The 16,656-nt window shown below is 36.7% G+C and overlaps 1 protein-coding gene across 1 annotated transcript in view; it reads left to right on the plus strand.

Annotated features, from left to right (window-relative positions):
- CCDC141 (coiled-coil domain containing 141) overlaps nucleotides 1-12,743 on the plus strand; it is a 109,254-nt gene extending 96,511 nt beyond the window's left edge. Inside the window, exons 25-29 of the mRNA XM_049812854.1 lie at nucleotides 890-1,062; nucleotides 10,289-10,443; nucleotides 10,542-10,671; nucleotides 10,768-10,930; nucleotides 12,623-12,743. Coding sequence (XP_049668811.1) covers nucleotides 890-1,062; nucleotides 10,289-10,443; nucleotides 10,542-10,671; nucleotides 10,768-10,930; nucleotides 12,623-12,743 — 742 coding nt within the window. The remainder of the gene's footprint in view (nucleotides 1-889; nucleotides 1,063-10,288; nucleotides 10,444-10,541; nucleotides 10,672-10,767; nucleotides 10,931-12,622) is intronic.
- Nucleotides 12,744-16,656: the final 3,913 nt, after the last annotated feature.

Below are 16,656 nucleotides of genomic sequence, written 5' to 3' on the forward strand. Positions count from 1 at the left end.
CAGTTTTATCATAAGAAAGCATTAATTCAGCTCAAAAATATGTACACTGTTGATATTTGGTCTTTTAAAAATAACATTCAACAGAAAGCATTGTGCAAATTCAAAATTTATGAAAACAGAAAATAAGTGGGCGTTTTGTAATTAAAAGTTCACCAATACCTTCAATTTTGTATCGATGTAGACATTTTATTGGATAAGCATGTGGAAACATATTTCTGTGCTTGTGTTAGGTTAAATGTAGCTTATGCTGAAACATCATAAGGCAAGAAGACCCAGAATTTTCTCTTACTTCCAATATGTAAATCAGGAGTCAATATCAATACATGTTGACAGATCCTCAAGCCTTATAATATGACACCAGTTTTCTGAAGTAACTCCTGATGCATTGTTCTATCCTGTTTGATGATATGAACTAAGTAAAAGTTAAGTGGGCTGGGGTGGAAGGAACAGGTCCTTGACTCTTCTTTATACTGAAGACACAAGTTCACAAAGTTTGTATGTTGCTTATGCATCTTAAGAGCCTGTTCATGAGTTGAATGTGGATTGACTCAACACCTTACTAGCAAAAATGTTTCAGCACAAAACTGAAAGCTTTCCCAGGCCTTCACGCTACTCTCTCCCATACTGCAGTGAGACACCTGTGACTTGTCCATTGAAAACCATTTTCAGAAACACATTTTCTAGTATTAAGAATGTATTATCCAGTGGTTTGATTTGTTTAAATATTCATCAATATTTACATATAACTTTAAAACTGTGGAATGAGAGCACAGCAGTGAGGTCTTTCTCTTGCTGTCAATGTAGTGTTATAGAGGTTGTCTGAATTTGTAAAGTTCTGCTTGGCATACAGTGATATAGATCTGACTTGAAAACTGACTCTCTGCTTCAGGTACAAGAAGGGCCAGAAACTGACTGCAGATGAGCACTTAAAGCTTTTACAAAAGGAGACAAAGCATACTTTGTTCATTCGAAAGGTGTGTGATAAAGATGCTGGCCTCTATGTTGTTCGGGCTAAAAATTTGAACGGCACTATCTCATCAAGTGCCATTCTCCACGTGAAAGGTAACAGGCCACCTATTACAATAATAGACTGGATAATGTTGTGTGTCATCTATATTAGCATATCACTAATATACTGGCTATTCACAAAATAAGTACAATATTGACTGTGCTGGACTTAATTCTCACATGCTAAGACAACATTAAATTTATTTTCTTACACTGCATCTTTCACAATCTGTACCAAACCACTTTTATGTCACACTCAATATATTGCTTGTTTTTTTAATACCAGTATTATGTGCTTATTTTCCTTTCTCATAGTGATGTTGAGATAAAAAAGTTACAAGGATTTTCTAGAATCTGAGGCAGAGTTTTGCTTTCTAAAAATGTTGGCATTACAAAGTGTTGGAAACAGTTTTAATGGTTATAGGTATTAAATGTCAAGATACACCCAGGTAGAGTGCTTATATTTTATGATATGCTTTTGGGGGAGAGGTGATGTGGAGGGTGTTGAAATGTTTTTTAAACATTGAATGTATTGTTTCCAACTACGTTTTTCTCGTATACTTTGAAAATAATTTTATCTGTAGGATAAAGTTCTTAGTAAAGAAATTGTACCATTTGTGATTGCACTGGCATAGATCAGATTTAAATCTGTCTCAGCCCAGCAGATAGTCTCCACCAGTGAAAGCTGCAGGAGTTCCAACAGAGTTGTGATCATCTGCAGTGCAAAGATTTGACCCAGAATCATCAGGATTGGCACCTAGCATACAGTAGACCAAACCCCCAAATGTTTACAAAATAAGACGTTCCAACATACCAGTCTGCCTTGGTAGATGCTTGTGATACTTCTTCTGCCTTCCTATAAAATTAAAGATATAAATATTTCTAATAATCCACTAAATTGTTAGTATAAGACAAGAAAGATAACAGTTTATGAAGTGAGCACTTGTGCATGTTTAAAATATTTAGCACACTGATTTCAAACAGAATCAACCAGATTGGGAAATACTCAAAAGTGTATTCACACCAAAAAAAATATTTGTTTAATTTCAGTCAAATAGAATTCTCCTATAACTTCAAAGCAGTAAATCCAAACCAGAACTTTGTTCACCTCCATATTGCATTTCATTCTTGACAAGGACAACCACAAATATTATTTTTTATTAAAGTACTAATTTGTTTAGTTATTTGGTAATAATGACTTAACTGTGCCAGTGGAAGATTTTATAAATCCTCAAATGTAACTTCATTCTTTAGCTCCTGCACTTATTGTATTTGTACAGTAGAGACAATTGACAAACAGTTACATGATTTTTCCTGCATCTTTGATTTGCAGCTTTCATGGTGCAACTGCATTGGTATGGAAATTTTATAGAGAAGAGATATTTACTTTCTTTTGCATAATTTGCTAAAATGAAGTAAGACTTTTACTGTGTAGCATGCTATGAGCAGAATATATATTGCAAATTGTTGGGGGCCAGTGAGATTGACAACTGACGTTTAGACATTTTGGCCCAGTGACTGCAACTTTATTAAAATTCCTGTAACTTTGAAACAGGAGAAGTTCTGAAGGGAATATAATGTCACAGCAATACAAGAGGGAGCAGGAGGAGGAGGTGGTGAGCAGACGGGGGAACAAAGTAAATTTGAACTAAAATTGGTATTACCCTTAATGAACAACTTCCTAATTTCTGTCATCTCCCCAAAATGTTGATTCATAAGAATTCTCTCAGGTATAAAAATCACCTATTTTCCTGAAGTGTACTTTCCATTTCACAATAAAGCTAATTTTAATAAATAGTACAATTTTGAATGTTTCAAGTTTCATACAAGTAAAATTCAGTTCAGTGGTTTTGTGCCCTTGACTTTATGATTGTTATAAATGCAAAGCAAAGAACCTGTGTGAGCAAGCTGACTTGCAGAAGTGGTACATTAAGCAATATTGTGGTAGGAACATACCAAAATGCCTCTCCTACAGGCCACAAGGTTTTGCCTGCTGGAGAGTTGCGAGTGCTTGATAACTTTATCCTGTTCATAACACTGATCTTCTATTTGAAAATGAGTCTTCCAGGTGATGGCTGCCCTTCAATCCTCTGTTTTGACTGAGAGCTGCCATCGTTCAAAAATTAAAAGTAGTCATGAGTGTTCTTTTGACATGTTCTGAGTAACTTTTTATATAAATACTCAGGTCACTTTTTCAGGCATTTTTTTGCCTTCAGTATTGAGGCTAAGTATGTGCACACAAAAAAACAGGACTGAAAGCAGACATGTTCTCTTTTCTCTTCTGCTTTGCCTCTGCCAGAATTAGGCCTTTAAATTAAGCATTACCTGTGATAAAGCTTGTGACAGAAAGAGTCATTGTAGTTCTACAGGTGCTGGGCTCAAAGCTGCATCTATTTTTTAACTTGTGGATCCTTCATCTTGAAAACTATGGAAAGTTCAGTGCTAGAATGGTCATTGTTCTGTCTTTTTTTTATACGGCCAGTGTGTGAGTTCAGAGATATGCATTTGACCTTTTTGGTTGGAGGGGAGACATTTGTTGATCAAAACAACACTGTGAGGTGAGTCTCTGTCCTTCAGAAGGCAAAGATAGAGCTAGGATTCCAGCCCAGCTTAGAAAAATGTGTCCCAAACTCATTTGTAGTTCTATCAAAGCAGGAGAAAAAGATGTGAACTTTTCGTGATGCCATAGGGCAGGAATTGGAGCTAGCTTGGATCTAGACTTGTAGTTGGATCTGATTGCTTGCTGGCACTTACAGAAAGACCACTCACTATTTATGACACTCAGGTCTATGAGTTAAAAAGGCAACAGACACAGCACTGCTGGGCGAGTGTATGCAGATTGTGGGAACAAATTCTTTCCCCTCCCTTGTACCACTTCCTTGTGTGTATCCAGGCTCCTAGGGTATTACAAGGGAGCAAGCATGCAGACCTTCTCCCTCGTACACATTTGAATTAAATCTGTTTCTGTTAAATTTATCTAACAGGCTTAGAACAAGTGGGAGAGATCTCAGTTACTTGCTTTACCTGAGATTTGACAGCTAGAATACAAGGCCAGTTTACAAAATTGTGTGGGAGTAAGAGATGCAGCTTTGAATCTAAGTGGGATTTATTCCATCTTTTTATTAATATTCTTTAGAAGCTAGCCAGTGATATAGCCTTTTATTGGAGTTTGGGTTACACTCCCAGTTCCAAGCATAACAAGGAGGACTGTCATCTTTCCTCTAAGAGGGGAAGAGTTAGAAAGAAGCCTTGGAGAGAGAGTAAATTTTATTCCAACATTTATAAATCCATGCTGTGTATGCCTATGAACAAGTGGATTCTGCCTTTAGTAAGATTCTGAGTATGTATCATGCTGCATATGTCTAATTAAGTATGCTTATGTTTTGCCACCTTAGCAGGGAAACATTTAAAATCAATACAATGCTGATTTTTTTTCTTCTGAATTATGGTTTAAATAGTTCAAGAAATGACCCTTGTTGCTAAAGTTTGTATTTTCCTTATCTCTTTTTTCTCTTTTTTTCTTCGTATTTTAAAAGTACTGTTGGTAGTTCATGTGCTGAACAAGACATAAAACTAGTTTATCTTAATGGACTTTTTCAAGGGATTGTTATCTGAGATGTGATTTGGGATTTTATGCTCCAGGAAGGCTTTCCAGAGGAGGAAGCTGTATTGACATCATGCCCTTGTAACTGTTCACTGCTATGATGTGGTGTTGAAATGGCACCCGTGCACAATTTTTTGGCTGGAGAAGGACATTTTAAAGTCACTTCTATCTAGAAAGTCACTAAAGGAAAGCTGCCCTCTGCCCACGAAACTACAAAAGGAGAATGATAGTGAAATGCCACACTTGGTAAGCTTAACACTCATTTTCCAGTTTGAACCATAAATGTCTATTGTAACCAACAAATTAGGTACCCCAGATTTCAACAGACTTTCACAGAAAGATGATGTCAAGGGTGATCTTGTCTCCAACTATGCCAAGACAAAACAAAATTATCCACTGGGGAAGGGTAGATTAATGCAGAGTTCTTTGTACACCCCAATTAAAATTATATGGGTCTAAAGCCTACATGAAAGATCCCAAAGATTACCTGTCACTCAGGGAAGCCAGCTGCCTTTCTAAGGAAAGTGAGCCTCAGTTTTGCTATTCAGTTCAAAAGCAGCTGAAGTGGCTTATGTATGGCTGCTCTTGTGCCAACACATCCACTTTCATTTTTACTCAAACATGTCATCTAGGAAAAGTAAGCTTCCTACTACTGGATGAAATCCTAGAATTGAGTTCCTATTTAAATGTTAAATAAGATCTTTCAAGTTTGGCTTGTGAGAAAAAGTGAGATGCAAATGAATCCAACTTTTAAAATCTAAAAATGCTATTATTTTCAAGAGTTCACACAAGTATGTCATTCATGCTATTGCTATATAACAGACATCGTGAAATAATAAAAGGTCAAATGTCACTTCTGAGAACGTTGTCATTTTTACATAGTAAGCTATTATAATTATTAAATACAAAATAATATAAATATAAGGCCAGAAATCACCTTAGCACATCTATAGACCTTAATAAATCATTGTAGAAGTACATAATCATTAAACTTTTCCTCTGATAATTTGAATATCTCTAAAATTTAGATTAACAAAACTTGATTTTGTAAGTATGGTATTGCATTTACTTTAAGTCAGGAGTAGTTTTAAATGCAGTTTTTAATGGGTATATGGATAACAGCCACTTTTTTTTTATTGTTGCAAGAAACAAGACTAAAAAGAGAGAGAGAGATTCGAGATGCTAGATACACAGTAGGATACTGAAAGTCTCCTGGTTTTAATGCTTTGCTTTGTAAACAGAGGTGTAATCAATGTTAATTACTGCTGTGGTGGAAGTCTGGGTTTAAATACTCTTTATTTAAGGACCCAAATGAATGCCCCAAAAATTTTCCTGGAAAATTTGTGCTGTTTTCTGTTCAGATAACCTTAAAAAAAAAAAAAGACTGACAGTGATATAGCCTCATGATACACTAATATTTATCTGAAAGAGAGCCATATTCATTCTGTTTCAGCAATAATTTCAATGTCATTCTGCCCCCCACCCCTCTTTTTTTTTATAGTTCATGTTATGCATGCCTCACTTCCTCCTCCTTTTAATCATGCTTTAGAAGCTGGAAATACATCTAGGTGTTTTGTATTGTTCTGGTTCTGCTACTTTCTTGTTTTATGTTGCTGACTTCCCCTCATCACATTCACAGTTTTGAACCTATAGTTACTTCAAGACTGCAACGCGTTTACATCTTCCCAACTGGTCTCTTAAAGAGCAGATTTAAATCTCAGTCTCTCTAGCCTTTCAACAAAAATAATCTACTTAGGCATCTTACTAACCTAACATCCCTTCCTCCTTCCCCATATGCAGACGCCCACTAAGAAAGAAAGTGGTGAATGAGATTGCCTGACTACAAGATGTGGAGTTGTGTGAAGGGGTATTTACACAAGGCGCATAAATTCAGAGGGGAAAGGGATTAATTATTTTCATTTCTCAAAAGAAGCAGCCAGTCTGAGGGCCCAGGTGTGAGTCAGTAGGCAAAGGGAGGATGAGGCATTCCCCTGGTTGTCTTTGGATCAGATGTGGCTGGAGCTGCAATGGAGATGGCGGCTTCCTCTCAAATGACTGGTAAGGTATGCTTATTTCTGGACATTTCTCTGGAGTCTTTGCTAGGGTAAGCTAGTAGTTTTTGTGTGTCTATATCTTTTGTGGCTCAGAGGGGCTGTGCCTTTAAAAATTACTGCTCAGACTTCCTTTAATGAGGCTACACCATGGTATTCAGGGAGGCTGGAGCTCTGGATTATGGATATTTCAGATCAATTGGGTCATGAGACCTACTTGGTATTCCTTAATAAAATTCCTTCTGATTGTGTTAGGATCTTGACTGAGACAAAAATCTCTAAACAATGAAGTGCAGTATCTTAATTTAGAGCAATGCTGAGTGAATCCATAGTCTCTGAGCAGCATGGTGCGAAGCTCAGTCTAGCCTAATGTCCTCGTTTCAGCTGGGATAGAGTTAACTGTCTTCCTAGTAGCTGGTACAGTGCTATGTTTTGAGTTCAGCATGCGAAGAATGTTGATAACACTGATGTTTTCAGTTGTTGCTCAGTAGTGCTTAGACTAAAGTCAAGGATTTTTCAGCTTCTCATGCCCAGCCAGGGCACAAGAAGTTGGCACAAGACACAGCCAGGGCACCTGACCCAAACTGGCCAACGGTGTATTCCATACCATGGGACGTCACATCCAGTATAGGAACTGGGAGGGGGGGCAGGGAATCGCCGCTCAGGGACTAGCTGGGTGTCGGTTGGCGGGTGGTGAGCTATTGCCCTGTGCATGATTTGTACATTCCAATCCTTTTATTACTACTGTTGTCATTTTATTAGTGTTATCATTATCATTATTAGTTTCTTCTTTTCTCTTCTATTAAACCGTTCTTATCTCAACCCAGGAGTTTTACTTTTTTTTCCCCGATTTTCTCCCCCATCCCACTGGATGAGGGGGGAGTGAGTGAGCGGCTGCATGGTGCTTAGTTGCTGGCTGGGGTTAAACCACGACACCTAAATTTTTGGAGAAGATAGGGGGAAGTTAACGATCTTGCTAATATCACATTTCAAGACATCAGAGATTGGAAATTACATGCCCAGTGTAAATAGATTAAAAATAACTGTAAAGCAAAGTAATAAAAAATGGCTGCTGAAAACAACTTGGCTTGACCTGGTACTATCTGGGCATGAGAGAGACTTGGGGCAGTGGTGAAAGCTGTGTGATAAAGCCAGACGCAGGCAATCACTCCACCTGCAGTTTTTACATTGCTCCAGACTGCTGAGTTTTCCTTGCTGGTTCCCCAGTTTGCAGGAGAACTCTACTGGTTCTACAAATACCTTATGTAATATTTAACATTTGACAAACTTCTTATCTGAAGCCATCAGAGTGGGATTTCAGTGCCACTGACAACCTGAAATATTCTCCCTCCACAATGCAGGAAAAAAGATCTGTTCCTTCTAACCTTCTAACCTGGTTCATGGGATGTCCAGCCAAGAAATAATTTTTAATCGACAAGTTGTCTTAGCATATTATGACATCATGCAAAAACCATCAGTGAAATATAACCATCCATTCTATTTTGAAGGTTGCTGTCAGAGGATGAACTCTTCTTTTACAGTAGACTTTGTTTCCCTGTTGAGTTCTAGCCTGTGCCTTAAAGAGTTGTAGTAACTGTCAATTCATGGTTTTCTTTGCACATACTTTTCCCTTTGCTCTCTATAAACTGGTAATTTTTGGTTTTTGTGTTCTGCTGACTTACTGATACAAAATCAAGATAGGATTTGATCATTATCACCGTTCCACTCAGATTAATTTTTTTTTTTTTTTTTAAAATGGTAAAAAGTATCCTGGTATGAGATGCAGCCTGACTTCGCAAGGTATTGCAAACTGCACAAGTAATAGAATCCAGCCAAAAATATCACAAGTAGTGGCTGATGCCCACTTAATGTTTTCCGCTGGAATACAAGCTAATCATGCACTGTTTGTGACTTATTGCCAGCTGCCTGCAAAAAGGAGACAGGGGTGGTAAGCTTGGTTCTGTTGTTTGACATGAAGCTGCAGATCCCAAATTTCTGTGCTTCGGGTGCATGCAATGCAATGGTGGTGGCAGCTTGCTCTTGCTCAATTTCAACAGCTAAGAAACTGAGTTGTTTGAGCTGCTGGGACTGGCTAATGTAGACCTTAGGTTAGAAAGAGGGAGAGAGTAAAACTCTCATACTCTATATTGTGGACTCAGTCCTACAGTACATGGGAACAATGTAAATGCAGCTAAGCTTGAAAGCCTATTGCAAGTAAGAACTCACCTACACAGTGGATTTATTAATACAGCGGGTGAAAATGTCTGTGTCACTATCTTGACGGTCCCACATGTGGCAAAAATAGCCAAGGTGTCAATGTATTTGGGTTTAGAAGTTGCTGGGCACCTTTGTGAGGTACGTTGATTTTTGTTTCACAGTAGCATAAAGAAAAAATTTTTTGTCCTAAAACAGTGGAGTAATGCTGACATAGTTGAGAGCAGTTTCAAGCTCTGTTATTTATCACACATTTCAGTAACTTTCTGTTTCTGAGAAACCTGGTGATTACATCTGTTAAATATTATGGACTCATGGTACAATTTATAGTAAAGAGGAACAAGAATATATTCTTTATGTGCTAGGAATGCAAAATGTTTATTTTTGTTGTAGTATATGCCTCTGTGTGTGCTTCTGTGTGTTAACATCTGCTGCTTTGGATTCCCTGTATCAAGAATACTTTGAGTTCTAAGGTTGTCATCTTTTTCACTGTTGCCCTGGAGGTAGAATATAAGTGGAACCTCAGGTAGTAGTACAGTGATCCAGTAAATCCAGTTTTACAGCTCATTAAGTCATATGTCTCATGAAGCAATGCTTTGATTCAGTACAAACTGGTGCTGATGACTGAAACTTCTTAAAACAATTTTGATGGGTTAATTTGTATTAGTCAGGCCTTATACTGGCTCAGGTGTTATCTGTCGTCCCACAGTTGGCATGAAGCCAGCACAAATTCAGTCTCATGTAGTCTGATTATTACAATAGAAATGCAATTATTTGCCCATCCTTGATCTGGATCAGATTTGTACTGGATGATCTGGTAGTACATGGTTTCAGTATTAATGATAGACAAAATAATGATCTGGATCAAAGTTGTAGAGAGGCCACATTCTGGCTTTCATCATTGTTGCAAATATAGATCAATCTTTTTTTTATTTTTTTCAATAACATTTTTTTGACTTGAACAGTAGGGAAAGAAAGTGAAAAAAGACCGTGATGTACCGCAACGCACTAAATGCAAAAGTTTACTCTCTTGACTTTTGTCACTTTGTGTGGAACTTTTTACTCTTCCACCTCCACTGCAACACAATAATGCACATAGACTTGCCTACTACCTACACAAAGAACATGATTCTTTAAACCATGATTCTTTAGCATTACCATGCAACTAATATGACTATGCCGATGCATGAAATTTTTGGGTGCTTAATATCCATGTGTTTTGACAAACTTTATATTATATAGGTAAATGATGTCTGCCTACTAACTGTCTTGCAAACAAGTTATCCTGAGTTCCAGGCATCACTAAAGGCTCTCTTTATCATGCAATGTGGTGAACTTTATAATAATAGCAGATTTTTTCTTCAGTTGCTTTAGTGGTGCCTTTTAAAATACAGTGATAATTTCTTTTCAGTACAAGGAGAACAGCCAAACTTCATACAAAAATTTGGACATACAACTCTACAAGAAGGAGAAGATTTAATCCTGCAATGCACTATACATGGAAAGCCCAAACCACATGTCTGCTGGATGAAGGATGATATCCACATGGTATCCGGAGATATCAGTGTATGTTCTAATATTCTTGAAATATTTCTCAGGAGAAAGATAATATATTTTGCTTTATGGTACTAATAATCTCCTATGTGCGTTCTATTGTTTTACAGATTGAGAAATTAGGAGATACATATTACCTTTTTAAAAGAAATGTAGTCCTTGCTGATACTGGGAAATATATCTGTGTTGCCAGCAATGAAATTGGAAAGGCGCATTGTTCTGCTTTCATAACAGTGATAGGTGATTCATCCTGCCAGCTGCATGCTTTTAGGCATGTTGTTGCCATATTAAATGAGCACCTTGTTTCCACTTCCTAACGTACATGTTTTGTTTCAGAGAAAAATAAAACCCCAGAAATTTCCACTGTAACTCAGGCTAAATCAGAATGGGAAGATGGATACTTGTCAGAAGTGAATGTCACCACAACTGAGCTAGTACCAGCCCATGTCACACATTGTGCGGGAGATCAGAAGCCAGTGGCTAAACACCTCCCAGCAAGGTAACTTGCAGCTTACTCTGTGCTACTTCTTGTAATACTCCAAGAGCTGTAAGGACCATAATTTACAAAGCATACATCAAACACACTTCCTAATCCTATGAATTTTTGCATAATGTAAATGAAGTGCATGATGTGTGACTGCCTTTTACACTTAATTCTTCATCAGAAGATAGGCAATTCTGTTAGATGAAAGACCTTGTAATACAACAGAAAACGGAGTTTGTGCAATAAGTTATTTAGTTTAGTGAAATAATTTTTTAAAGTCTAGGTATCTTCATGTAGGCATTAATGTAAGATTGTACATCTCAAAGACACAAAGTATTCCAGAAGTCTAAAGTGATACAACTACATGAACTTGAAGTTTCAATAACAGAATACGTAAACAAAGTTTTCTACTAGGTAAGCATCTTCTTTGGAAGCCTTAATAGCACAGGAACAGTCATTGTTCATTAATTGATTAAAGATGACAAAACTTCCCACTGTGCAATTTCAAAAGGTTATGTGAGATACATGAAGTCAATAGTCCTTGTGGTGACTTCTCGCACAAGGTTAAATCTTGCCTCCTGAATTTAGGCTATCAGAGCCTAAACACTGTATTTTATGGTGCTGGAACTAACTGTCTTTAGAGTAATGTGTTCAGGGATGAGAGAGTTTTTATACCCTGTGACCATGACTAATCTGGTTTACTATTAGTTCACTGTTTCACTGGAAACACCAGCTAAGATGAGGTAACATAGGAATGTAGGTGGGGGTTAGGAAGAGATTGTGCACATAAAAATAAGATTTGCTGGCAGAGGTTTTCAATAGAAAATATCTAAACAATTCTATTCATTATGTTTATTACACAACTCTAAGACTGGTAAGGTTGTTTTATGGTGAAAAGCAGGTTTTATGGTGATACAGTAAAATAGCTTGCTTTCTTCTAGAAAGACAAACAGGTATGTGGAGCAATGTAATAGAAAAGAGGCTCCAGGAGTCTGATGGCTTTAAAGAAGTGATGGTTAATGTGACCTTGAAAACTGGTTGAGAATCTGTGGGATTGCTGTCTGGCTAGTCTTTGACAGTCTACTCAAAATATTAAGTTTTACACTGGTCACATAAAAATCAGTTGTTGCCTAAAACTGTCTGAATATTTTCTGAGCTTTTCATACATAGTGAATTCTATGTCAAAAAGCTATAGAAAAAAGAAAGACCAGTGTTCTTTTGCCTTTAAGTTCTGAGGTTTGTCTATCTAGATGTAGAGCAACATGTAAAAGGAAAGGAAAATTATTGCATGTGTTAATTCAAAAGCTGTTCTCCTTTCATCATAAGCTGTCTGCACACTTTCCCTCTTGTCCAGCTGATCAAGCATTGATCCCATATCTTTTGTTCACATTTTTTCTTGTATTGCTGTGAGAAGGCAGATATTCCAAAGCAAAAAATCAAACGCAAGACCATGTTAATTTTACTTAGGGCACACAGAGAATTTGGTATGCTTAAAACATGTAGATCATATAGAAAGGTCAAATTTCTCCTCATTTTTCTCATCTCTTCTGTTCTTTATAACTAAAGTGCCCTCTGGTTATTTGTTATTGTCAGTAAAATGAGTTTTAGGATATTTTATGTTCTGTCTCATATTGTCTCAAGGCCACAGACAACAGCAGCTGCCACCATTAAAAATATAGGCAATATTAACTGACCTTTTTTAAACAGGTTTAAGGAGAAACTCTGGATTCAAGGAGTGTATCTTGAACTTGAAAGGCCACAAGAGATTAGCTTCAATTTCGAACATGATCCTGGTCTTCTCTCTGCTGTAGAGGATCAGATGGACTGAACTGCAAGGTGCCTGATTCATGAGGGTGTTCATGTTGTCTGCTGTGTCCATTAGTAGATACTGGCCATGTTTTAGGAGGAGAAGAATCTTTGAGTGCTATTCAATTTATATATAGGTTACAATTTGTATTTGGTTTCTTTGTAAATAAATCATTAATAAAATTCACCTTGGCACAGTATTTATTAGACAGTGACTTCTAATTTCTTGCGGGTTTGGTTTGGTGTGTTGGACAAATTTAACACAAGAAGATGATGGAAAAAAAGAGACATTAGCCTTAAAAATTATAGATCTCTTTGGTGATTCATCAGTACCCACCATTTTATTCTTCTAAAAATTCCATTAACGCTACATATTCCATCAATAGTTCTTCCCACTAGTTTATATAGAGAATTCAGATGCAAACAAATGAGGACTTAAAATTAGTTTACAACTACAGAATTCTCTGTATTTAATAAACCAGTGTTTATTACCTTATTTCTAACAGCTTTGAGACATTTTGAGGAGGCTGGGCATCAAAAGGAGTTGTTACTAGCAATAGCAAACCTTGTTTAATGCACGCTTAGTACCAAGAATGTCTTCAGGGAAGACAGAGTCTCTTTAAAGGCAGCATAACGAAGTCTTCTGCTACATTGCTTCTGCTTTCAGGACTGGATTAGTGTGATAAAGTAGTCCATTTCCAGGTGATGCATGTCATTACAGTCCAAAGGAGTGGACTATGAAGTGATACCTACACCAGTTTCAAAGCACATCCTTAGTTTAGTCAAGGACTTCCCAATGATAGAATTCCTCAAGACCCACAGCATCCATTCAGGGTATTAAAAAAAACCCTAAACTGCAATTGAATCTTTTGGATTGTAGGGCAGTCATTAGCATAATTAAATTTTTGTCTCCATCTCTTGAATTCAGAGTCTAGGTGTCTTTTTCACTTCACTGCATAGCTCTTTGCAGAGAAAGAGGTGGGCTTTTGTACTATCATTCATTTGCATCATTGAAAAAAGTAGTTCAGAAAATGCCTCATTTTGGATGGCTGTTTGTCTGACAATAATCAACAGAACATCTAGTTAGACTTGGGAATAACTGTTCTTCACCTTGATCCTTCTGATTCAGATTTTCAAAGATTAGCAAATGATTCGTGCTATTCAGATTTCTGCTTCAGTGCACTGCATATGGCTCGGCCAATACCACAGGTACATGTGCATTGTGCAACTACCTATGGTGCAACATTTTGTCATTCTTTATATAAACATTGATTAGGCCTACACTGGGTTTGTATACCACAGCAATGCACTCGCACTTCTCACAGAGAGCAGGTAGGGATTTAAACAGTGCAGCATCTTTGTGCTTCACCCAGGTAGATGTCATCTGTGCAAAATTGGGACTGAAATAACATTTGTGAGAGTTGCTTAAATCAATACCAAAACATTAAAAATTTGCCTCCAACAAGATGCAGGTTGGCTGGTAGAAACTTAAATTCATCTCCAAATTAGAGGCATAGAAAGGAAATGAGCTGAAAAAAATATCATGTACATGTCTTCACCTGATCACATAAATCACTTGCTTGACGTTATGGAAAAGTCAATGGCATCCTGCCCACAGAAGAGTCACAAGGCTGTGCGCATAAATATAGTAGCTGTGGACTGAGGTTCTTGCTCTGCTTATTTATCCTGTACCTCTTACAAACATTTTTTTTTTTCCAAAACGGAATAGAGACAAACATTAAACATCTTGTGCATCCCATACAATTATCTTTCTGCTGACTAAGCCCCTCCTTTGCACATGTTGTTTACATTTAAAGATTTCACAGAAAATACTGTGTTTCTAACTGCAGTCGCATTCAGAGGACTGACAAAGTACATATCAGACACGCCCCCCCCCAGTTTAAACAAAAACTAAAATGTGTGGGTTTTTTATCAGCCAGAATTCGTAACTATGGCATATAAGATTTCCTATTTAAAAAACCCTTCTGTAAAAATGAAAGGGTAGAATTCAGTGCCTGCTGATATTGATTCCTCAGCAAATTTAAGGCATCAGGTTGTTCTTGCTTTTCCTCTTGTTTGTCAGCCGGTAAGAACAACTTGAACTTTAATATACGAGGTGGGCTTTTTTCCCCTTAATTCACAGAACATGACTTCACTTAAAAAAAAAAAAAAAAGTATTAATGTTTTTCTAAATAACACATGAGGCAAAACAGAAATCTGTATATCTGTTCCTACCTATGGTTTTCTTACAAAATAGTAGAAAGTGGTGTTTATAAACAGATAAAAACCCCAGTAACCTTCTTCTGACAATAAGGAACACCATTATTGCTCCAAGGGTTCTCAGGGAATGGTTTCGTTATGAAACATGTAATGCATAACATGTAAACATCTTTTCATTTTATAAATCGTAGATTCCCATGAATTTATTAAAAGGTCTTCAAAATTCAATAGGTTGTATGTATCTATTGAATTCTAAGGACTATCTCGATGTTAGTTAAAATTTGTCCCCAATATTATGATACTAATTATTGTTTCGTGGAAGGAAGTGGAACAGTAAGTAAATATAATCTTTACTCAGGGTCCAGGTTTTGTTAGTAGGGCCCTGCTTTCTAAGCTGAGGTTCTGAGTAAGTAATGTTTTTATTCCTTCCTTGTTCTGCATATGTAAATGTGCAGGGATGATATATAAAGAAATCATATACAAGGAAAACTTGGGAAAAGTGATGTTTGTAAATCTCCTCCCTAGATATTTCCAAGGAGACAATATGAGTGACAACTATCAACATGAAGTTAGTGAACATGGACCCCGATAACTATTCCATACCTGTTCAAATCTAGTCGCAGTTGCCAGTAAGTTGTTCACACATGAAATAAATAAAGTAGTTTCAAAAATTGCTTAGTGCCTTAGTTATCATTTCCATTTGGGGAGCAACTGACAGTGCCTTCTTCAGTAACAAATAAAACAATTTTCTGAAAGCAAATTTTAGTTTGTATTGAAAAATATTAATGTATCTTGCCTAATTAGTTACAATAGCTCAGATAAGAGATGTTAGCATCTGAAAATGTTGCAGCTTCTCAGAAGCCAGCTGCAGCACACAAACATGGATATTCTTGTGAATATAAAGCATTTTATAGCCTTTATTTAAAGTTCTAAATATTTCATTACAAAGTACTGTTTATAGCATTAGCAGGAGAAGGGGAGTTGATGGAGGTGGTGGAAATGCATTTTGGTTTCAGGTCAGGCTTTAATGGTTTAACAGTTAAAGAATTTTTTAGTTATTTCTAAGTTTAAAGGAAGAAGGTGGGTGGAAGGAGGGAAAGCAATTTTTTTATTTATTTTTTTTTTAAAGTAGACTTTAGAAAACTGGAAATTTAGCAAGGATGTAACATCTAAATACATTTCACGTTGTGTTTTGTCAGTTCTATAAGGATTTAGGACAGCATTTTATCTGTGAGAAATTTTATTTGAAGTGATCAAATCATTTATTTCATGACTCCCTTGGTTCTGCATATTTGGTGGGGGACAGTGAAATGAAAATAGTGTATGAAAGGAGATATAGCAGACATCGTACAAGAAAGGAATGAAGAGGACAAAGAATGGAGGGAGCGAGGGAAAATGGAAGTAGAGAAGGAAAAGGGAAAGATACTCATTCTTTTTATGCAGTTTGTAAATTAGGATGTGTAGATAGATTAAGGCATCAGGAAATAAAGCAGGATTTATGCTATATTGGTTGTGCAGCTACAGCACATAGTACACTACTGCTGTTTCACAAGTAATGAAGAAAAGGAAAGATTGTGATTAAAAAAAAAAAAATAAAATTAGGAAATTCCACTTCAAAAAAGCACATTGAAAAGTTGCTTAAGTGTTACTTTGAAGCTTCCAGTGTTCAAGAAAGAATGAATTTGTCTTTTAAGGTCTGACTAGTCTTCAGCTTT

Source organism: Accipiter gentilis, chromosome 1, assembly GCF_929443795.1.
Source record: "Accipiter gentilis chromosome 1, bAccGen1.1, whole genome shotgun sequence".
NCBI classification, from domain to species: domain Eukaryota; kingdom Metazoa; phylum Chordata; class Aves; order Accipitriformes; family Accipitridae; genus Astur; species Astur gentilis.